The following is a 23,776-nucleotide window of genomic DNA, read 5'->3' as shown; positions in this document are numbered from 1 at the left end:
TTTATAAATAGAACTCTAAAAAATTTATTTTTTTAATGGATTTTTTCGACGGCGTCAACATTATTGGCACCATCATTGAATAGGATGGCGACAATGATGTTCGTGCCGTCCTGTAGAGAAGGACGGCGCCAATGTTATTGGCCCCGAGAAACTAGTTGTAAAAAAAGTTCTCAAAAGGATTAATCTGTAAAAAATATTTACAAATAGGTCCTCAACACCAATGACATTAGCGCTTAGAACCTATTTATAAATATTTTTTCTTACGTATAGGTCCTTTTTCCAAAATTTTTTTTAAAAAATAGGTCCTTGCCGTCAATGACATTGGCGTCGTCCTTCTCCATACCAATGACTTAGCTGTCTCGGGGACCAAGTTTGTCGATGCCATCGTCTTTGGTGCTGAGATATTGGACCACGGCGCCAATAACATTGGCGTCGAGCTAAAAGGTCTATTTTTTGTTGAAGTTTTTTTAAAAATCTATTTATGATTAAAGTTTTTTCAAAGGGCTACAAATTAAAAATTCTAGCTGATTGCTTAATGGTTCAAATATAGAGATTGCATACGGCAACTTTTTTAGACTTAAACGTTTGTGATGGTCCATGGGTGATTATTTGCAATCACGAGAGCTTGCAAGTTGGTCAATTTTATTATCCTTAAGAAGGTACGAGTAGGTATCATGTTATAAAACTTCAGTATCTTTATGTACTAGTTATCTGGATATATTATTTTTTAAAAATAATGATACATTTGAGTACTTCTTCGACTACCGTAAAATTTCTCATGCAAGTTTGTTTATGTATGCATACGAATGGAGCACACTGGTAGCAACTAAAATGCAAATCAATTCCATTAATTTTGGTGGATCTTACACATCCTCAAGGTTGATCTTGCATTACTCAGAAGTCCAGGACTCTGCGGACGAAAAAAAAAAGGACGTGGAAAACATACATGTGTAGGAAGCGAACTCTGGAAATGTTCATGCCACGGTCAGGACTCTGGAAGCTACAGGTTCTTGTGGCACACACGGCAGGAAGCAAGCTCTGCTTATGTAACCATGTCCCAACAACATTTCCTAGTGCAAAGAACATGTTCATGCCACGGCCAGAACTCTGCATCCGTCTGAACATGGACCTATGTGTTTTGAGATTTGCTCCAGTCCAACAAAAAATATCTCAAGGTACAGGTACTGGTACCTCGAGGTACTAAATCGTTTTTCACCATTGGATCTAGCTGAGTAACATGTGCACTGTTAGATCCAACGATCAGAAACAATTTGGTACCGTGAGATACCAGTATCTTGATATACTTTTTGTTACTTTTTGTTTGACTGAAACAAACCTCATTTGTTTCACATGCCGAGACATAGAGGAGCTGCTGCTTTGTGAGAAATTTTTTTATTAAATTTTTTTAAAAAAATGTTTGAAGAATACAAAACTAAACACCTAACGGCTAGCCAGTTGACAATATATTTAACGTAACAACTATCTTTTGGTGGTAATTGGACGGACGAATAACGGTGCTTGCCACATTTACAAGTGTCCCCCTTAATGCCCACCTGCTGGGCAATTTAAATGGATGAGGGGCAGCATGCAAAAAAATAGAGATGAGGAATTATTTTACATGAAGTTCCATGAGAAGTAATAGAACACCCGCTTGTAGGGTATTAAGGAGTTGCCTGCAAAAAAGACGGGTCATTTCATGAGTGATTCCTGCTTGTCATGAGCATCTATAGACGTTTGCCACCTAAGTTATATCGCTTAGATGATGGATGTTTTATGATTTTATATTTCTTGAGTAGGTATCAAGAGGTATCAAAATTTTAGTGTAAAATTTAGTACTCATAATAGCTAAGGTATCAAGAGTTACTAAAATTTACATAAAAAGGTGGTACCTCCTAGTACTTTCTCAAAGACTGTAAAATTGCTCATGTTTTATATATATTGCCCACTAGCTAGGCGTTGAGACATTGACATATTCAAAATTTTTATTACGGTGACCCAACTTACATAATTTTTTAAATTGTGACAAATATACCGTACAATATAAATATATAATAAAAATATAAAATTGATCAAAAATATATAGTTTGCATATGTTAATAAATAATATATATTTATATATATAATTGGTCAAAAGCTTAAGCGGGGATCTTTGTGATGGTGGTCCCAACACCATCGTCTAGATCAGGCCCAGCGTTGAGAGTCTAATTTTGCAATTTTAACTCTTTTGGCTGATATTTTTTTAAAAAAATATTTTTGTTAATTTTTAATGAAAATATATAAATAAAAAATCGCTCTGTGATCCTTCTAATTTCCGGCCATTCTATGCATGATGGTTAAGTGTTCCAGATTACTGTTAGTTTTTGCATTGTGTGACACCTGGACAGCGAACAGATCAACAGAATACTTCATTTCGAAGCACCTTCTGACACGTATGGTAATTGGGATCAGAGATCTGATCTGCCAATGGCGTCGACGTTGTCGAGCCAGCTGACCACATCCTGTATCGCCGGCCGGCTCAACGGCGTCGAGTCGACGCAGAGGCAGGCGAGGTCGAGAACGTTCAGCATTTGTGCCTCGTCGCCCTTGTCCCTCAGCCGCGGGTCCAGCACGTCGGCATGCCTCCCCTGCGACCGCATCTGGAGCACCCAGTGGACGAGCTCCCGCTGCTGCCCCTGCGGCGGCGGCAATGTCTCGACGGGCCGCCTCCCCGTGAGGAGCTCAAGCAGCACGACTCCGAAGCTGTATACGTCGCCGCGCAGCGTTGCGGCCCACGCCTGGCCGTACTCCGGCGGGATGTAACCCGGCGTGCCGACCAGCTCCGTCGTGACGTGTGTCCGGTCGGGGAGGATGAGGCGCGCCAGCCCGAAGTCGGCGACGCGGGCCTCGCCGGCCTCGTCGAGGAGGATGTTGCTCGACTTGATGTCGCGGTGCACGATCTGGGGCTTGCACTGCTCGTGGATGCAGAGCACGCCGCGGCTGGCGCCGCGCGCGATGTTGAGCCTGGCGCGCCAGTCCAGAAGCAGCGGCGCCGCGCCCGAGCCCGCGTCGCCGGCGCGACGTTCGTGCAGCCAGTCGTGGAGGCTGCCGTTCGCCATGTACGGGTAGATCAGCAGCCGCAGCCGCCCGCGGATGCAGAAGCCCAGCAGCGGGACGAGGTTCTCATGGCGCGTCGTGGACAGCGCCTCCACCTCCGCCTGGAATTCTCGCTCCACTAGACACATGTCGCCGTTGAGCTTCTTCACGGCGAGCCGGGTGCCGTCCTGGAGCTCGGCGAGGAACACCAGGCCGTACCCGCCCGACCCGATGATGTTTGACGGGCTGAAATTGTTGGTCGCATTCAGGACGTCCACGAACGTCACGGTCTTCGCCACCCCGTCGGCGACCTCCGACATGAAAAAGGTTGTGTCTTTGGAGCTGCCATTGTAGAGCTCCGACGTGGAGTCGAACTGGGGGGCCTCCACGAGTTTCCCACCGTCAAGAACTGCTCCGTTGCACATAACCTTTCTGACGGTAATCACAACGCATCCGAGGAAGACGATGAGAGCAACCAGGCCAAGGGAAACTCCAAGAACGATGGCGATCAGGACCTTCTTCCCGACGAGCTTGGACGGAGTGTCGTCTCTACCCTCGACTTTGTTGCCACAGGGGACAGAGATCACCTGGCCACAGAGCTTCGGGTTCCCCTTGAAGCTCCTTGGCGGGAACGCGTCGAACTGGCCGCCGGTCGGGATCGGCCCCTCGAGGTTGTTGTACGCGACGTTGAAGACGGCGAGGAAGTGGAGCTCGTTGAGCACCGGAGGGATCGTCCCCGACAGGCGGTTCCCGTTCAAGTCAAGAATCTGCAGCCTGGTCAGGTTGCTTAGCTCCGTCGGGATGCCACCGGAGATGTTGTTGCAACTGACGTCGAGCACTTGGAGCATCTTTAGCTTCCCGACTTCCGGCGGGATCGTGCCGGTGATGGCGTTGTCGCTGAAGTTGAGGGTCGTGGGAATGCCCAGCATCTGGTAGTATCCACGGCCCTGCTGGTCTGTTCTGTTGTCTGGCTTCACGGTGAACACGAGCGGGAGATGGCCTGGATTGAACTCTGCCATGGCCTGCTCGGACGTCAGCAGCCGCATCTCCATCAACGACGGCGGTATCTCCCCGGACAGGAGGTTGCCGGACAGGTCCATGCAGTACAGCTTCGACATGCCTCCGAGCCAGCTCGGGATCGGGCCGGTGAGGCGGTTGCCGGAGAGGTTCAAGATGCTGAGGTCCTGCAGCTTCGACAGCCACGCCGGGATCGTGCCCGTCAGCGCGCTGTTCTCCATCACAAAGACCCGGACGTTCTTGATGTGGTCGCCGACCCAGCCGGCGTCCGGCAGCGCCTCGCCGTGGAAGTTGTACGAGACGAGCAGCGCGGTGAGGTTGGTGCAGCCCTTGAGGTTCCAGAACATGCCGCTGATGTTGACGAAGGAGTCGAGGGTCAACGACAAGAACTGGAGTTCTTTCAGGTTGCCGATCTCCGGCGCGACCTGCCCACCGCTCATGTGGTTGTGGCTGAAGCGCATCGCCTTCATCGCCGTGCAGGAGTAGATGCTCGGCGGAATGCTGCCGGTGAAGTTGTTTGCGTCCACGTCGAAGATGGTGAGGTTGACGAGGCCGGAGAAGTCAACGCGCGTGAGGTCCCCGATGAACCTGTTCGACCGGAGGTTGAGGCACCGGAGGCTGGCCCAGTTGCTCAACGCCGGCGGGAGCGTTCCGGTGAGGTGGTTATTGGCGAGCCGAAGCTCCTCCAGCTTCGAGATCTGGCTGATCGACTCCGGCAATTCGCCGGTGAGCACGTTGTAGCTTAAATCAAGCGTGACAAGATTGGTCAGCTTGGCGATGCGCTCTAGATCAAGCCGGCCTTCTATCTGATTTGATGGGAGCTGCAGACGCTGCAGCGTCTTCACGACGAAGAGGTCGCCGGGGAGTTCGCCGGTGATGTTGTTGCGGCCGGCGCTGAAAACGCGCAGCCGCGAGCAGTTGCCGAAGCCGGGGGAGATGGGCCCGCTGAGACCGTTCACGGAGAGGTCAAGAACGGCCAGCTCCGGGCAGCTCACGCACAAGGACGGGATCGAGCCATGGAAGCTGTTGTTGCTGGCATTCAGCGACACGAGGCGCGGCGTGTGCTCCCAGATCACGGACGGAAACCTCCCCGCAAAGAGGTTACTCGAAACGTCGAGCACCTGAAGCGAGAGCCCGCCGCGGGCAATGCCAGCCACCGCCGCCGCCGGCACGTTAGGCAGCTCGCCGGAGAGACAGTTGTAGCTGACGTCGACGACGGTGGCATTGGGCAGGGAGAACAGAACCTCGGGGAACTGACCGGTGAGGCTGTTGCCGGACAGGTTGAGGTGCACGAGCGCGGTGAGGTCGCCCACCGACGGGGAGACCGTCCCGCCAAGCCCGCGCCGCGGCAGCCACAGACGCGTGACCGCGCCGCCGCCGTCGCACCCCACGCCGTCCCACGTGCAGCAGTCCGGCGACCCCCGCCACTCGGCGACGATGCCGTCGCCCGCCGGCGGCGCGGCCTCGGCGAGGAAGGACAGCAACGCCTGCCTCTCCGCCTCCACGCACGCAGCCACGCCACCGCAGAACGAGGCGGCCAAAACCAGCACAAGAGCTCCCGAAACGAGGATGACTCGGCAAACCCAACCCATCTTCTAATTCTCTATCGTGGCATGATCGATCGCCACGGCGAGCATGACGGTCCAAGACCGCCGCGGCCGATCTGATTGGCGAGCTCGCCGTTGTATATGACGATACGTTTATCTGACGCTTATACTGAGCCGAACTGCACTGCACTGCACTGCAATATTTGTAGTGCAAGTCAACTGCGGCGAACTGCGTACGGCAAGGTGGCACGCACAGCACACAGCCATCATCATGTGTTCGAGTTTAGATTAAAGCTAAGGCGATGCTTCAGGACATCCCCATGATTTGTATATACTGGAAAGGACACCAAGAGGGGGTTTGACTTTCTGGAAAGGACAGCTAGTTACGAGTAGTTTAAGACCTAAGTCGCACATATTACCTAGTTGCATTAAGGTTTGTGGTTAGTTAATTGCTTTGGTAAGAGTTGACACGCCATGCGTGGACGATAAGCTGAAAGCTGCAGCTCATTCATCGGCGGTCACTCTCAGCTGGGGCGAGTCGTGATGATGGCAACAGTTGATTTGGCGGTGGATGGATGCTGTATTCCGCAGCGCGCGTAGCCGCGCCCGTCGTTCCTCTCGCCGCCGCCGCCGCACGGCCGTGAGCTGAGCGCACCGGTGGTTTCGCGCGCGTGGCTGCCGTGGTGGCGAAGAGGGTAAACGTGCACACGCGGGTTCCATGGTTGCAACTTGCAAACTTGCAACGTGCCGAGCGATTCACGCCACTGGGTTCTGAAGCATGCAATCTTCGATTCTTATTCGGTGTGTTTTTTTAATGGAAACTTTTCGTACTGAAACTCCATCCTTTTGTTTTTAAGTCAAAATTGAATTTTTATTTTTAAATTTAGAGTTGATTTTAGGGGTTCTTTTTACCAAAAATTATTTTCTAGCCTTGGCTTTTGGATCGCTAACAATATGTATGTAAAAAAGTTTTATTTATATTTTTATTCATAAATATGTCGTTTGGCTTTTTTTCATAAAAATATCAAACAATCACCCCTAAATTTTTAGTATCTCGAGACATATATAGGTATCAAATTTTTGTGGTAAGAAATATGATATCTCCTTGAACCATTTCAATTATGGTAAAAAATCTTTTTGAAAAATATTATTCCATGGGGACATTTACTATGCACACACCAACGAACAAATATCATCGAATTATACTTATACATAAAGTCCCATCTTCAAATTTATTATATTGCATAACAAAAAATTGAAAAAAAAATCTGGTGATTTATAAACTATAATTTTGTCTTATTTTTTTTCTCTCTCTGTGTATAATGATTTTGAGTACGAGACTTTGTACCTAAATGTAATTCCATTTGGAAGTATATGTACATTTTTTTTATAGAGCTTCTGGTAACAATTAGTAGTTAACGTGCACAATATGTGCACAGGAAACTTATGCACACGTGATGTCGTCATACATTACCTCCTCCCTGTCCTCAATTATCGACCAAGAAGGTATAAGAAATTGTAATAAAAACTAACACTTGTATCTTATGAATCTACCATGTTGCAAAATTTGAAGTTTTCAAAGTCAATCTATATAAAAAGAATAAAATAAAGTTTTGGATATACTAACACTATTTATAGTCAAACCTGTACTTTTATCGTGAGATGTGTGGATTAAATTTAGTACCGTGTGTTTGTAAAGTAAATATAACAGTTCATTCCTGTTAGATTTCACTGTTAATCAAAAAGCATAAGTGGGGATCAGCCAATGGCGTTAGAAATAGATGAGATTGAAGAAGTAAAATAATTATATAATTTCTTAATATCTATTTAAGGGTATAAATAACTATATTAACCACCGGTAATCTTGTTTCAGATCGGTCGGTTCAGAAAAAAATTATATAGAAAATTTATGCACAAAACATGTTTTTTGGGAGCTTAAAAAGCATGCACGTGAAAAATCCAAACTCATAACTGGTTTGGATTAAAATACAGCCATATGCTAGGTAGATTAAACTTCATCAATTTGGATAGTACATAAGTTTCCGTATTTGAATGCCTAATTTCATGCCTAAGCAGGGGAAATTATAGTAAACATTTTATTTCTTTGATCATCGTCGTATTCAAGCACCTTGACATCTCCATAATATTCCCTCCATTCTATGGCATAAGATATTTTAGTATTATCTAGATTCGTATATAGATCAATGAATTTGTTTTATTTATATATGTAATGAATTTGTTTTATTTATATATGTGACTAAATTTATTAGCTTTTACGTAAATCTAAGAAGAGCCCGAGCATCTTACATCTTTTTATATGAAACAAATGTAATAGTTCGCACCACGGAGTTTACAAACAAATTTTCTTCTGGTTGTAATTGAGGAATTGCAAGTGCAAGGGCTTCATTACAGGTCAAACATTTCTATATCTCTATTTTCATACCATTGAGCTAGCAGCAACAAATTAGCCATTTCAGATATGCTTATAATGTACTCATCACTTCATCAGCACATCGTATAATTGGAGATGGACCATGGAGAATAGATTGAGTAGAAAACAATAGATGCAACCCTTTAGCTTTCTGTTTTTTTTTTTCTGAGGCGGCGATTTTTCATGCTGTATGGAAAGCAGTGACAAGCACATACTACCTCCGTCCCACAGGGACATTCCTAACCCATAACACTAGATATGTTTTCTATAAACTTCCCATCATCAAGAAAATAGTACTAGACACTACTCTTCCAATGCAAACACCAATATTCCACACTTAAATTTAATGCTACTTATCTCACATGATATTTTAAATGTTGTGTAGAAACCATGTCTTGTTTCATTCTCTTTCCTCATTTATTCACTTGCCACATTACTTTTCATCCTATGTGGCAACTTATTTAATGCTATGGATAACATCCTAGTCATTGGGTTAGAAATGCCCTTAATAACCTTAATTTTCGTTTTTTCCGTATCCAACATTTGACCATTCGTCTTATTTGAATTTTTTTGCGATTAATATTTTTATTGTTACTAGATGATAAAATATGAATAGTACTTTATACATGAGTAATTTTTTAAAGTTTTTTTTACAAATTTTTCAAATAAGACGAATGATCAAACGTTGGACACGGAAAAACGAAAAATAAAATTATTATGAGACAAATGTAGTACAGATTCTCTATCATCATGTCACTATCGTCACTGACACGACACATAGGACATACAACTCCAATAGCTCATTTTGTAGGGCAACGCCGTTGATATTATTAGTCTTTACCCTCTCGTGGTGCAGGCCGTTTTGGAGCAGTTTGTTTGTTCATTGCAACATAACTTTATCCTTAATAAATTTTATACGTTCTAACTCTTATATAAGTTTGTTAAAAGCTTCTTTTGCAGAGGTTTATCTTCTGAATACTTATCTAGTGAAGTGGAAGCCAGACCAAACGCTGCTTAATTCTTTTTATGAAAATATCTCAATGTATCAAGAATTTTATTTTTGGTATCTCAAGATACAATGTATCTCAAAGTATGTGGTACCTTGAACTATTTTTTCAAGGATGATAAAAAAACTTTAAATTTTGATACTTTTTGGTACCTACTAAGGGACTGTAAAATTGCTTGTAAAATTTAGTACCTCTTAATACCTTAGATAGTAGAAGATATCAAATTTTACACTAAAATTTTAGTAATTCTTGATACATTCTTAGATACATTCTTAAATTCTTAAGTACTGTAAAATTACTCTACTTTTTCACATGGTAGTAATCTCATTCTATAATCAATATCAGTGCTCAGATTACTGTATTATCAGTAAATTTAAAGTTAAGCAACTCGATGCTCCACCAACACGTCATTTTCCAGTGTTCAGATTACTGTCATTTTCTCATTCTTTGACAATGCATTACTGAACATTGTTTTTTAAAACCGCAATGCATTACAGAATGCTTCAATTCGCTGATCTGACAGGTTCGGCCGTGGGAGATCAGACAATCAGACGTTTGATCTACTGATGGTGTCGACGTTGTCGAGCCAGCAGACCACATCCTGTATCGCCGGCCGGCTCAACGGCGTCGAGTCGACGCACAGGCATGCGAGGTCCAGCACGTAGAGCATCTGCGCCTCGTCGTTGCCTCTGCCCCTCAGCTGCGGGTCGAGCACCTCGGTGTGCCTCCCCTGCGACCGCATCTGCGCCACCCACCGGACGAGCTCCAGCTGCTGCCCGTGCGGCGACGGCGAGGTCTCGACGGGCCGCCTCCCCGTGAGCAGCTCCAGAAGCACGACGCCGAAGCTGTACACGTCGCCGCGCAGCGTCGCCGCCCACGCCTGGCCGTACTCCGGCGGGATGTACCCCAGCGTGCCGACCAGCTCCGTCGTGACGTGGGTCCGGTCGGGGAGGATGAGGCGCGCCAGCCCGAAGTCGGCGACGCGGGCCTCGCCGGCCTCGTCGAGGAGGATGTTGCTCGACTTGATGTCTCGGTGCACGATCTGGGGCTTGCACTGCTCGTGGATGCAGAGCACGCCGCGGCTGGCGCCGCGCGCGATGTTGAGCCTGGCGCGCCAGTCCAGAAGCAGCGGCGCCGCGCCCGCGCCCGCGTCGCCGGCGCGACGTTCGTGCAGCCAGTCGTGGAGGCTGCCGTTCGCCATGTACGGGTAGATCAGCAGCCGCAGCCGCCCGCGGATGCAGAAGCCCAGCAGCGGGACGAGGTTCTCGTGGCGCGTCGCGGACAGCGCCTCCACCTCCGCCTGGAACTCCCGCTCGACAAGGCACATGTCGCCGTTGAGCTTCTTCACGGCGAGCCGGGTGCCGTCCTGCAGCTCGGCGAGGAACACCAGGCCGTAGCCCCCCGACCCGATGATGTTCGCGGCGCTGAAGTTGTTGGTCGCCTTAAGGATGTCCAAGAACGTCACGCTCCTCGCCGCCTCGCCGGCAGCCTCCGACATGAACAAGATCGTGTCCTTGGAGAAGTCTCCGTACAGGTCCGACATGGAGTCGAACAGGGACGCCTCCTCGCCTTTCCCGCCATCACGGACGGCTCCATTGGACACGACTCTTCTTACGGCGATCACAGCACATCCGAGGGAGACGATCAGAGCAACCATGCCCAAGCAGAGACCAAGAACGATGGCGATCAGGGGCTTCTTCCCGACGAATTTGGACGAAGTGTCGCCTCTCGCCTCGACTTTGGTGCCACAGGGGACAGAGATCACCTGGCCACATAGCTTCGGGTTCCCCTTGAAGTCCCATGGCGGGAACGCGTCGAACTGACCGCCCGTCGGGATCGGCCCCTCGAGGTCGTTGTACGCCACGTTAAACATGGCGAGGAAGTTTAGCTCGTTGAGCGCCGGAGGGATCGTGCCCGTCAGGTTGTTCCAACGCAGGTCCAGAATCTGCAACCTGTCGAGGCTGCTAAGCTCCGGCGGGATGCCGCCGGAGAGATTATTGTAACTGACGTCGAGCACCTGCAGTGTCTTTAGCTTCCCGACCTCCGGCGGGATCCCGCCGGTGATGCCGTTGTCGCTGAAGTTGAGCGTCGTGGCGACGCCGGACATCTGGAAGTATCCGCGGCCCTGCCGGCTCGCTGTGCCGTTGTTCGGCGTCAGGGTGAACATGAGCGGGAGATGGCCTGGATTGAATTCCGCCATGGCCTGCTCGGACGTCAGCAGCCGCATCTCCATCAGCGACGGCGGTATCGCCCCGGACAGCTGGTTCCCCGACAAGTTGACGTAGTAAAGCTTCGGCATGCCACCGAGCCAGCTGGGGATCGGGCCGGTGAGGCGGTTGCCGGAGAGGTCCAAGATGTTGAGGTCCCTCAGCTTCGACAGCCACGACGGGATCGCTCCTGTCAGAGCGCAGTGCTCCATCACCATCAACCGGACGCTCCTGACGTTGTCGCCGACCCAGCCGGCGTCCGGCAGCGCCTCGCCGTAGAAGTTGTACGAGACGAGCAGCGCGGTGAGGTTGGCGCAGCCCTTGAGGTTCCAGAACATGCCGCTGATGTTGACGAACGAGTTCACGGTCAACGAGAAGAACTGGAGCTGTCTCAGGTTGCCGATCTCCGGCGCGACCTGCCCGCCCATGAGGTTGTGGCTGACGCGGAGCGCCTTCATCTCCGTGCACGAGTAGATGCTCGGCGGGATGGTGCCGGTGATGTTGTTGGCGGCCATGTCGAAGACGGTGAGGTTGACGAGGGCGGAGAAGTCAACGTCCATGAGATCCCCGGTGATGCTGTTTGACCGGAGGTCGAGGCACCGGAGGCTGGTCCAATTGGTCACCGCCGGCGGGAGCGTTCCGGTGAAGTTGTTATGGCCCAGATGGAGATCCTGCAGGTTCCTGAGCTGGCTGATCGACTCCGGCAATTCACCGGTGAGCGCATTGTAGGTAAGATCAAGAGTGACAAGATTTGTCAGCTTGGCGATGCGCGCCGGATCAAGCTGTCCCTCTATCTTGTTCGACGGCAGCAGCAGCTGCTGCAGCGGCTTCACGTCGAAGAGGTCGCCGAGGAGTTCGCCGGTGAGGTTGTTTCGGCCGGCGCTGAGAACGCGCAGCCGCGAGCATTTGCCGAACCCGGGGGTGATGGCCCCGCTGAGCATGTTCACGGAGAGGTCAAGAACGGCAAGCTCCGGGCAGCTCACGCACAAGGACGGGATCGAGCCATGGAAGCTGTTGTTGCTGGCATTCAGCGACACGAGGCGTGGCGTGTGCTCCCAGATCGCGGACGGGAACAACCCTGCCAATAGGTTGCTCGACACGTCGAGCACTCGCAGCGAAAGGCCGCCGGGAGCAACGGCCGCCGCAGCGGCCGCCGGGAAGTTTGGTAGCCCGCCGGTGAGGCGGTTGTAGCTGACGTCGAACACGGTGGCATTGGGCAGGGAGAACAGCGCCGCGGGGAACTGGCCAGTGAGTCTGTTGCCGGACAGGTTGAGATACGTGAGCGCGGTGAGGTTGGCTATCGCCGGCGAGATCGTCCCGCCGAGCCCGCGTCCGGGCAGCCACAGACGCGTGACCGCGCCGTCGCCGTCGCCGCCGCACCCCACGCCGTCCCACGTGCAGCAGTCCGGCGACCCTCGCCGCCACTCGTCGACGATGCCGTCCCCTGCTCGGGGCGAGGCCGCGACGAGGAAGGACAGCAACGCCTCCCTCTCCGCCTCCACGCACGCGGCTGCACGGCCGCAAAGTGGGATGACCAAAACCAGCACAAGAACTACCAAGACGACGACCTGGCCACTCATCTCCATCGTGGCAAGGTCACCATGGCGAACAGTTTGAGATGCTAACACGCATGGTGATCTGATAGGCTGGCGATGGAGTAGCAGATCGAGGGAGGAGAAATTGCGAAAGTATCAGCAGGCGCAAGAAGATTGGAGAGCTTGGCATTGTCTGACTTTGAACTGAGTGCATATTGTAATGCGAGTCAACTGCAGCGTACGCGCAGGCCGGTAGACGGTAGTGCGTCGCGACTCGCGGAAATTTTTCTAAAAAATTAATTATTTTAATGAAAAATCGCAAGAATAGAGATCATATATGTAAAATCATAATTTTAGCACCCTGTCGAACGGTGAGTGTTCGATTGGGCTCTGTCGAACTACTGCTGTTTGACAGGGCACACTATCGAACATTCATCATTCGACGGGGCCCACCACCTGGCGCCAAGAGGCCTGTCGAACTGCTGACATTCGACAGGCTTTACCACCGTGCATGTATTTGTACTTTTTGACAAAATGAATCTAAACACCAGGGGTTAAAAAAAAAGGTAACTTTGCATTTGATATTTGGCAGTCTAGACTAGCAAATTTCACCAAAAAGTATATAAGGACACGGACCACCTCTCACTTTTGCAAAAAAAAATTATAACTTTTACATGCCTCTAAACACCAACTTAAAAAAATACAATGCCAAAACTTACGATTTTCCATTAAAATAATGTAATTTCTAAAAAGAGTTTTACTCACCTCCTTTGTTTTGTACCGCGAGGTATTAGTACCGTGAGGTAACTAAATTCCTCACTCGTGCTATCCACCTCACGATCAAGTTGATACTAAAATCTCGACTATTGGTGATGATAGATCGAACGGTCACGATTGCATGGTACCTCGAGGTACTAGTTTGGTCGTGAGATAGATAGCACGAGTGGGAATATTAGTACCTCGAGGTACTGGTCCCTCGCGGTACAAAATAAAGGATGGGAGTAAAACTCTTTAAAAAATTTCTGACTCGCGAGTTATGCTTGGCTTAGGTGTTTTTCTTTCGAGCATTTTTTTATCCTTGAGTAGGTAAAATAAGATATCACTGTTTTTTATATAAAATTTAGTACCTTCTAATATATATCAAAAGGTACTAAATTTTTTTTTAAAAAATAATACCTCCTGATACCTTCTTAAGAATGGTAAAATTGCTCCTCTTAAATTGTTATAAAAATGTCAGATGATACACAAATCTTCATGAGTTTTGAACAGAGACGCTTACCATTGTAATTCTTGAACTCTATCATGGTCGCTCGTTCTTCAATCAGTGGCACGATGCAAGCAAGACAGCAAGTGGGATAGCGGTTCAGAATTCAGGCACATTTGCGTGCACTCAAATCGATCGGTGGCCAACCTGCTGTTGCTGGTTTAGTGGTGACGAGTCAACTATGCAAAGCTGAGAGGAGAAGTGCATCTTTTCGTTTCTCAACATGCTTATAAACCAAAAATTATATTTTAATTTTAAATTTAAAGTTGATTTTGAGTTTTTTCACTTTAATTTATTTTCAACTTTAACTCTTAATTGCTAAGAACACATATATAAAAAATTTATTTATAATTTTTTTTTCATTTACAAATATACATCACCCCACGTAAAGCTGAGAAGAGAAGCTGGTTTAGGGGTTGTTTAGATGGGGCTAAACTTTTTAGTCACATGTCACATTGGTGGTTTGGACGCTAATTTGAAGTATTAAATATAGACTAATAAAAAAACTAATTTCATAAATGAGAGCTAATCCGCGAGACGAATTTTTTGAACCTAATTAATCCATAATTAGCAAATGTTTACTGTAGCATCACATATGCTAATCATGGATTAATTAGGCTCATTAGATTTGTCTCACAAATTAGTCCAAGATTATGCATGGGTTTTATTTATAGACTACGTTTACTATTTATAATAAATGTCCAAACATCTGATGTGACTAGAGGCTAAAGTTTAGCCCCTATAAACAAACACCTCGGGGATTCTCATGCTTTAGAAGATTTCAGCTGCATCACCTTCACGTAAGCTAGACTCTATTATTGTGTTAGGCACGGTGAACGGACGCGATAGGATACCCCTCTCTCTCTCTCTCTCTCTCTCTCTCTCTATATATATATATATATATATATATATATATATATATATATATATATATATATATATATATATATATATATATATATATATATATATATATATATATATATATACATATACACACGTATCACATAGAATAAGTTATTCTATGCCCCCTCTTCTCATAAGGTCCAAATCCACCTCCCATCTCTCCCAAGGGTCTACGACCCCTCAACTAGCCTGGTCAAAGCCTTCCCCGCCGATCAAACCGCTCCTTTGACCTTCCTCCCCATCCCACCTTTGCCAACTCCCGTCTATCTAAAAAATACAGTAACCCGAATACAAAAATACAGTAGCATGCCTTATAAAATGTAGTAACAATGTTAAAATATAGTCATGACGGATCTAGTTTTTTAAATCACATTTTTTTAACCAATGTAGTGAAAACGGTTTTGAAAAATAATATAAAACACATAAGATATTGCTCTCTAAAGATTGGGAATACAATACTTTTAGCTCTCTCACATGCATTAGTTGTACTGTAGCAACAATATACAGTCACGATGTTACTGTATTTGTATCGTGATGTTACTGTATTTTTATCATGACGTTCCTATAACTATACAACACGCATGTTACTGCACGTATATCGCAATGTTATTACACTTCTATCACGAGGTTACTACAGTTATGCAGTAACAATACACATATTTTATAGCAACATAGCGTTATTACTGAATAGAAGGTGCATCATTACTGCACTTATAGATATTTCTTAAGATTTTTGAACTTTAAACAACTTTATTTCTCAACTCATATATTATTTTTTTAAGAACTTTTGTACCATATTGTTTGAAAAAAATGTTATAAAAATGTAGATCCCTCATGGGTATGTTTCGACGTTGTTACTGCAAATTAGTTATTGTATTATTACATTTTTTTCGTCGTGTTACTGCACAATTCTTGTGAGACGAGAGGTGAGTTTAAATAGACATGAGAGGAAGCCCATAAAAGGGTTGACCCACGGGATTAACCTTTTAACCAGCCTTTAAATGATGTGAGGATAGTTTTTGGGCCTTGGGAGGAAGGTGTGAGGTGGGATGGGTCTTGGGAGGTCTTGGAAGGGTAGGGGTGTAGAATAGCTTATATTAAGGGGTGTACGTATTAGTCTTGATATATATATATATATATAGACATACTCAGAGCATATATATAAAAATAGAGTCAGGTGCGATCTATTAATTAATATATTGAAATTTGTTATTTCTCTTATTTCATTTCCATCGATATACAATAAAATTTATTTCAATACAATCAACTATAAGTCATTAGTCATTGTCATAGATAACGTTTTCTCTTTCTTGTCTCTTTTTCCTCCATTTCATCGCATATTTGCTTTTGTGAGTACTCCCATCCATTCCTTTGGGCTATATCCAATTCGGGCCTAATCTGTCGGATTATTGGGCTTGGTCCATTGGCTTTAGCTGGGTGGAGACGGCACATGAGATTAGCGCCGTCGCCAACAACTTTGGTCATAGCAATATTTTGGCTAGCTATTTGGTTTGACTATAAATTGTGTTTGGTTAGGGGCTACAATTAACCTTCTCAATTATTTGGCTCTTCTTCTATATGCTACCAAAGTTTCAAACCAAAGCCTGAGTTCTAGTACTCCCTCTTCTATTTTTTTTACGTCGTTGACTTTTTATTTACGTTTGATCCTTCGTCTTATTTAAAAATTTTATTTAAATATATAAAATTATAAATCATACTTTAAGTTACTTTCGTAATAAATCAAATCATAATAAAATAGTCAATAATTATATAATTTTTTGAATAAGACAAGAGTTAGATAAAAAATCAACAGTGTCAAAAAAAATCGAAGAAAGTACTATTTAAGGCCAGTTAATGCCATGAACCAAAGCAGCCCTTACCGCCGCCGCCACCGCCGCCGTCCCGTACTCCGGTGACCAACGCTTCTACCGCTGCCGATGCCGGCGCCGGTGGCGAGGCTCATCAGGATGTGGTGGGTTTGTTTGGTAGGAAAGGCCTGCGGGCTGCGACTGCAATGTGAGTCAATGCGCCGATCAGGAACTGAACCACCACCGGAGATAGAGCGGTAATCACGAAAAACGTAGTGATAGATTAGTACATGATTAATTAATTATTAATTATTAAAAATATATAATAGATTAATATGATTTTTTTAAAACAACTTTTGTATAGAAAATTTTCGCAAAAAATACACCGTTTAGCAATTCGAGAAGCGTGTACACCGCGCGCGAAAAAAGAGGAGAGTTAGATATCTAACTCCCGTGGCCGAACACGGCTTAGAAGTCAAAATTTTTAATTTTTAACTTTAAAGTTAATTTTGAGTAGTTTTTATAGCGAGTTATTTTTCAATTTTAGCTTTTAAATCACTAAGAACAAATATATAAAAAATTATTCATAATATATAAAAAATTATTTATAAAATATTTTTTGTTTGTAAATTTGTCGTTTCGTGTATTCCTTTCAAAAGTCAAAAGATGGTACCTTTTCTCTGCTTACAAAAGAATGCCTTACTAACTCTCAAGTCTTAACAAGCATTCGCTAGTGCTATGCAATAATGCAGATGGTCATGCCAACACACTGTCGTCTTTTGATCATGACGGTCGGGGCTGCTACAATCAGGACAGCAGGGAGCTACCAGATGATGAAAAACTGTCTGCTCTACCATCTTGATTGAAGTGACAATCTGCTAAAAAGAGGCAAATTATAAACAACCCTTTATACCACAGTTTACAAACGAACTGACAATCTTTACAAGCCAAAAGAATCACCCTAGGATTTACAACATGTACAGCTGATTAATTCATATATTTTCTTTCCAGTATATCAAAATGCCTACTACTCTTGGTGTCTTTCTGAACATTGGCAAAAGGGCAGCTTGATTCAGTGCTGGGAACAGTTCTTGTCAGGCAAGAAGAGATACCGGAATTTTGAGTCGAATGGAACCACGCTAAAGCTGCACACTCCAAGAAGCCGCTGTTTTCGCGACGAAGAGGTGTCCTGAACAGCCGCGACCTGGTTTGGTGTCAGGTGACGGCAGATCCAGTCGGCGAGCAGGGAGTCCTCCACGGTGCCCTTGGCATAGCTCTGAAGCAGCTTCGGGACGATGAGCTTTCCGCTGTCATTTATACCAACCGATGCTCGGATGTAGTCTCTCATTGATTCCTGAAGCTCCTGTCGAACATTCCCCGCTGAGAAAATCCTGACCTGTTCGACAACAATCAGTCATTTGATTTCCGAAACTGTGGGTTGGAACAAGCTCGCTTCTGACAGTACTTTTGTTATAAATATTGGAAAATAAAAGATGATTCAGAAGTGTTTTAGGCTTAAGGGAATAAATTCAGTGGCATATATAGCACTTGCAACTTTAGTTTCTTTACAAGATAGCCCGTGTTATGTATACATGTTGAGAAGCACTATACTTACAGCAGGTGATGAGAACATCCCACAACTAAGCGCAAACAACACGAGGGGCTCTGCGTCATCTATTGAAAATTTCTTGTGCTCCTCAGTAACTCTGAACTTGTGAAGAGCCAGCATCAACGACTGAAAATTGAGAAAAAAAATATAAGCTGCATTGCGACTTGTGTGCAGAAAAAGAAGAAAGGAAATGAAAATCAAGAGTAGAGCGCATACAAGTTGTGGTCGATGTAATGGAGTCTTCATCTTCAGAATCACAAACTCAATTTCTGCTGCACTGAATGACTGCCCACCGACCATGTAACACGCCTGTAATTCCAAGTTGGTTAGCATCTTTTTAAAGAACCATGATATAAGCTAATGGTATATTTCTTTTTATGTTGACTAACGATATCTTTCAAAAAAGTGCCAAAGATGACAAACCTTTTGCATCAGCGAGAAGAGCTTAATGTCGTTCTCAGGAACCCCATAGGCCAAATATGCCTGGTAAACTCAAAGAAAGCATGCACAACACATGAGAGCAAGTAACCAAGAGTAACAGCAATGCATTGGCCCAGAATAAAGGACAATGCAAAGTGCAATCAAAGAACAGGAACTGTTATTTCAATGAGAAAACACCAGGGTGACACATACTATAAAGAGGTTTGCTTCAGTCCAACAAAAAATAACAAAAAGTACCTCGCGATACTAAATCGTTTCTGATCGTTGGATCTAACAGTGCACATCCTACTCAGCTAGATCTAATGATGAAAAACGATTTGGTACCTCGGGATACCAGTACCTCGAGGTACTTTTTGTTGGACCGGAGCAAATCTCATAACAAAATGCACAATATTTTGCTAATAACTACTATAACATCATCTTTCCATGCAAACTGCATTTTTATTTGAATGGGTACTTACATGCATTATCAATGCATTGTACAGATTAATCCAAAATGCTAACCGCTCATCACAATTCATACATGTAGGGTCAACCTTGGATAGTTGCTCCACGAGAATCCTGCAGACAAGAGTAGCTAAAACGGTTAATAGCAATCACATAAGTCATGATATAATATTATGTCAATCTCTTGTTCACAAACATAACACCAAGCAATAATACTCTTCATTATCAGGTAGAAACAAAGTAACACAGTTTCAAAAAACATCAACTACAACTGAATCTAACAGTGTAGCATTTTCTCAATGAATATTATTTTAGAACAAATTTTCTCATGAATATATTGATGCATCATATCAAATGCTTAATTATTGCTCTAGTTTTGCTTTTCTATATTGGTACAGGATATTTTTGATGTAGACATGCAACGAATACATTAGTATTAATAGCTATAGACAGAGTTCAATTAGGAAACCTGAAATTTTTCAAAGCTTCGGATGCATATGCAAGTTGTTCCTTGCCAACATACATCCAAGACACCTCAGCTACTGAAGAATAATTCCCAATGTCTCTTCGAACCTCCTTGCCATTAACTTTGTAGGGATCAAAGCATCTAACTTCATAAATACTGTCATGGTTTGAGTCAATTGAAGGGCTTTGCATCACTGATGCCATTAAGGATGAATCTGATATAGATGTCAATGTACAGCCAGATAGACGTTCTGCTGATGAAATCGAATTATTAGAAGACCCCTTTGGTGATATCTCGGATGATGATTCAGATAAACGAAGGAAGATATCTCTCATACAGCGCACCATCTCTTCAGAGAGCTTATTTGGATTGTCATTCCACACATTACCATAAATGCTGTTTTTCTTCTGACAAGATTGGTCAAATGATAATGCATCTACTGTCTGATCTTCTTTGCCTCCATTTTCCATAGAATTGGATTCTTTTATCTGCCAATAAACAAGCTAAAATTTATTTTATGGAAACTTAAAGAATTTTAATAAAGCATAGAGTCAAGTTTGACTAAAACTGACAATATACACCTCTTCATCCCGGTGTTTTTCGAGAAGCCCATCTCGAGACACCAGCTCTATCTCCTCACTCTCTTTTTGAACATTTTGTTGGTCTCCAATCCCAAGGAAAAAACCTTCTTGCATTGATTCAGATTCTCCAAGCTTCGGATCTCTTAGTGTTGATATGTGCTTCACAAGTTCAAAAATGGAAAATAAATGTCAGTAACTGGATACCAAAAGAAGCACTTTAAAATGAGATCATTTCTATAATCAAGACCTACCTCCTCCTCTATACATTTACAAGTTAGTGTTTGGTACTGGAATGATGTAGACAGTAAACTTCTCGAACTGTTTTCTTCAGCTAGAGTTTCTAAGCATCTGGAATTACTTTCTGCAACTAGTGTATCATTCCTCAAATGACACAGTTGGTAACATAATTCATTTAGGTCCTCTTCAAGTTTTGAGACAATATTCTCCAAGGAGGCTATGCTAATTATTAGTTCCTGTGCCTGCAAATGAAAGATTGAGGTAGCAAATATATGAGAGTGGCTGTCTAGATACACATGAAAAATATCAAGTAAAATGCAATCTGCACCTTATTTGGAAGCTTAGCAGAAGGCTCAAGTAACAGTGTGGCATTATTTGTGATGGCATCTGTTAATGCCAACTGCAAGTCAATCTCTTCTTCAAGTTGCCTCTGTAGTTTTTCTACCTGAAATATGTAATAATATCCGAGTATATTAGCTCTTACTCATTTGAAATGCAGAGTCAGAGTAACTATAACTACACATATAGGGTCTCATCTTTTCATTTCTGTTTATGCTTATAAGCCAAAATTTGAATTTTTCAACTTTAAATTTAGAGTTGATTTTGAGGGTTTTTTCATCGTAGTTTGTTTTCCGGTCTTTGCTTTTAGGTCGCAAAGGCCATGTATATAAATTTCTTATTCAAAAATTATTTTTCATTTGAAAATACCGTTTGGCTTTTTCTTTGAAAAAAAACTAACGATTGCTCTGATAATCACCAAGTCAACAGAAACTGTTTGAGTAAATGCCAAGCATAAGCATTATCATATTTAGCATGATACTATAGATATCCAGTACTCAAGACACGCCATCTGGAATTTTTGGCAAACGGTAGGTAGCAGATATTAGATTTCACTTGAGTTTCACTTGAGGACCACTCTATGAATCGATTTTCAGTGAAGCGTTGGATAATACCACAGCCTCAGCCAGTACTAGTTAGCCCCGTCAGTACAGTTTTACAGGAACACAAGTCATAACAACTCATAACAAGAATAAGTACACCAAGAAATGCACTCACTTCCTGCTCTAGCTCCGATCTGTACAGCCGCATCCTTACCCTTCGGCTTGCATCCCTCTTGTCAGTGCAATTGCTGCTATCATCCTACAGAGGAAACACACACAGCAATCAGGTCACATATCACCTAAAACGTCCCAAAATAAACATGAATCATACAAAATTCTCAGTCGAGGACACTACCAGGACAGAATCCATCCAAAAAAATTGTAGTTCAGAATGCAGCAGACAAGTAGTCAAAATCTCTGCATCTACTAAACTAGACATGCGAAGAACAGCGAGGGGAAAGTGACATTTCATCTGGGCCCCTCAAAATTTTGGCACGCGAGCACAGATAAGCTTGTCTGAAGCTGCTCAGTGCCCAGGATGGCAGGATGCACAACAAAAATACCACATTTGCGAGTTTACAGAACAACAATCTTCGCACGAAGAACCAAAATTGCACGTCCATCGTACGGATGATTTGGCACTTAGGATGCCAATAATAATCCCGGGGTCAAGAACAGTTGCAACAAGAAAGGAGTGGACTTTTAATCTGAGAGATACTAGAAACCAACCGCGGAGCAGCTCGCCGACGCGTCGGCGCCGCTCCCCGGCGCCAGGCATTCCGCTCGCTGCGGCGCGCCCTTCGACCCGGCCGATCTCCGGCCGCCGCCGCCGCCGCCGCCGCCGATCCTCCGCATCGCCCTCTGGATCGTGCCGCCCCTGCACACACGCACAGCGAGAAAAAGAACCAGCTTTGAGCTCTGACAGCCAACAGCAAACAGCCATGAAGCAGGTAAATTAAGCCAGCAGGAGACCGCGAGCGAGACTGACAAGGTCACGGAGCGCATCTTGTCGGACGCCACGGCCACGGCTGCAGCGGCGGCCAAGGCGTCCTCCGCGCGGACGCACAGCATCCACCACCACCACCACCACCACCAAAACCGATTCTTTAACAAACGCAAGTACAATCTCCACCACTAAACTAACTAACCACCCAAAAACCAAACAGCCCCGAACAAGGCAAACGACAAAGCCAAATGCCAGGATCTACTCGTAACAGCTCGTAGCAACCCATCACAATCACAGCACCACCGATCGAGGAGAGGCTACAGAGTCGCTCCTCCTGCTGGTGGTGGCTGCGATGATGGCCGCCATGACTAGCTAGCAACCTGTTGTTCCTCCTGCTCCGCTGCAACAATCATTCCGGTGCGACATTGGCGAGGAGGCGAAGGGGGGCAAAGCCCTCTAAAAAGGGAAGCAATTAGTCAAATCTTGTTGGGTGTGCGCGCGTGCCACGTGGTCCCCGCTGCTCAGCGGGAGAGGAACAGTAGTGGCCCAGGGGGGAGTGAGTGAAGCGTGCGAGATTTTGGTGGAGTTGGTGAGCCGCTCCCCTCCCCTCTCCCGCTGTGGGCCGCCGGCGACGAGCGGCACCACCGTGTAGACAGATACACCTACGTCGCTTCTGTTTGGAGGAGGTTAAAAGTTCTTTGAAAAGAAGCTAGCGATTAATTAGCTATTGAGAATTTAAAAATAACTATAATTCATTGCGAGTATAAACAACCTACGAAATTTAATACACCATATCTATACTTAAGTGTAAAAAAAGAAAACTAATGGGGTGATGTTTGGTTTTTTATAAAAAACCAAACGACATATTTATAAAAAAAAATAATTTATAAATATTTTTTTATAAATGTATTTATAGTGTCCTAAAAGCTAAGGCTGGAAAACAAACTTCGATGAAAAAAACGAAAAGACGACGAGGTTAAAAGCTAAAGCTAAAATTAACTTTAAATTTAAGGTTAAAAATTTAAATTTTAGTTTATAAGTATAAATAGAAACGAAAAGACGACGAGGATTGATAATATAGTTATATCTATAACTATTGTATGAGTGCTATTAGATTATTTGCATATAATGTATGGATTTTCATAGTTAACTGCTGATATATTATTTACATTGCTCTCATAGTTTATTTTATAAATTCTATGCATGTTGGTTCTGATTGCTTAGATAAGTTGGAGATTATGGGAGAAAATTGTTGCTGTAGCTGTTAGGAACTGCTCCAAACTAGACTATCATCGTGCCAGTTGCAGTTTGATGAAAAGAAAGCGAATAGATGTTACTTAGGATTTCCACGCGTGTTAAGTAGTTATACTTAGT

The 23,776-nt window shown here is 44.7% G+C and overlaps 3 protein-coding genes across 3 annotated transcripts; all 3 read right to left on the bottom strand.

The window, feature by feature from the left end:
* Window positions 1-2,442: 2,442 nt before the first annotated feature.
* On the bottom strand, window positions 2,443-5,681 carry LOC102719779 (tyrosine-sulfated glycopeptide receptor 1-like). Its single transcript, XM_040525204.1, has one exon. It carries the CDS (start codon window positions 5,679-5,681, stop codon window positions 2,445-2,447), a length of 3,237 nt encoding a protein of 1,078 aa, XP_040381138.1. The 3' UTR covers window positions 2,443-2,444.
* A 3,777-nt stretch (window positions 5,682-9,458) lies between these two features.
* LOC102719499 (tyrosine-sulfated glycopeptide receptor 1-like) lies at window positions 9,459-12,910 on the bottom strand. Its single transcript, XM_040525563.1, has one exon. The coding sequence runs from the start codon at window positions 12,865-12,867 to the stop codon at window positions 9,622-9,624; it is 3,246 nt and encodes a 1,081-aa protein (XP_040381497.1). The 5' UTR covers window positions 12,868-12,910; the 3' UTR covers window positions 9,459-9,621.
* Window positions 12,911-17,449: 4,539 nt separating this feature from the next.
* LOC102719215 lies at window positions 17,450-22,814 on the bottom strand. The gene is made up of 12 exons (XM_006657213.3): window positions 22,445-22,814; window positions 22,186-22,333; window positions 21,632-21,715; window positions 20,904-21,020; window positions 20,590-20,817; window positions 20,339-20,497; window positions 19,761-20,245; window positions 19,306-19,405; window positions 18,827-18,886; window positions 18,620-18,712; window positions 18,410-18,529; window positions 17,450-18,190 (listed from the first exon to the last, which is right to left on the bottom strand). Exons 1-12 carry the CDS (start codon window positions 22,525-22,527, stop codon window positions 17,867-17,869), a joined length of 2,001 nt encoding a protein of 666 aa, XP_006657276.2. The 5' UTR covers window positions 22,528-22,814; the 3' UTR covers window positions 17,450-17,866.
* Window positions 22,815-23,776: the final 962 nt, after the last annotated feature.

The sequence above is a fragment of the Oryza brachyantha genome, chromosome 6 (assembly GCF_000231095.2).
Source record: "Oryza brachyantha chromosome 6, ObraRS2, whole genome shotgun sequence".
Lineage (NCBI taxonomy): Eukaryota > Viridiplantae > Streptophyta > Magnoliopsida > Poales > Poaceae > Oryza > Oryza brachyantha.
This window is presented reverse-complemented; position numbering and strand designations above follow the sequence as displayed.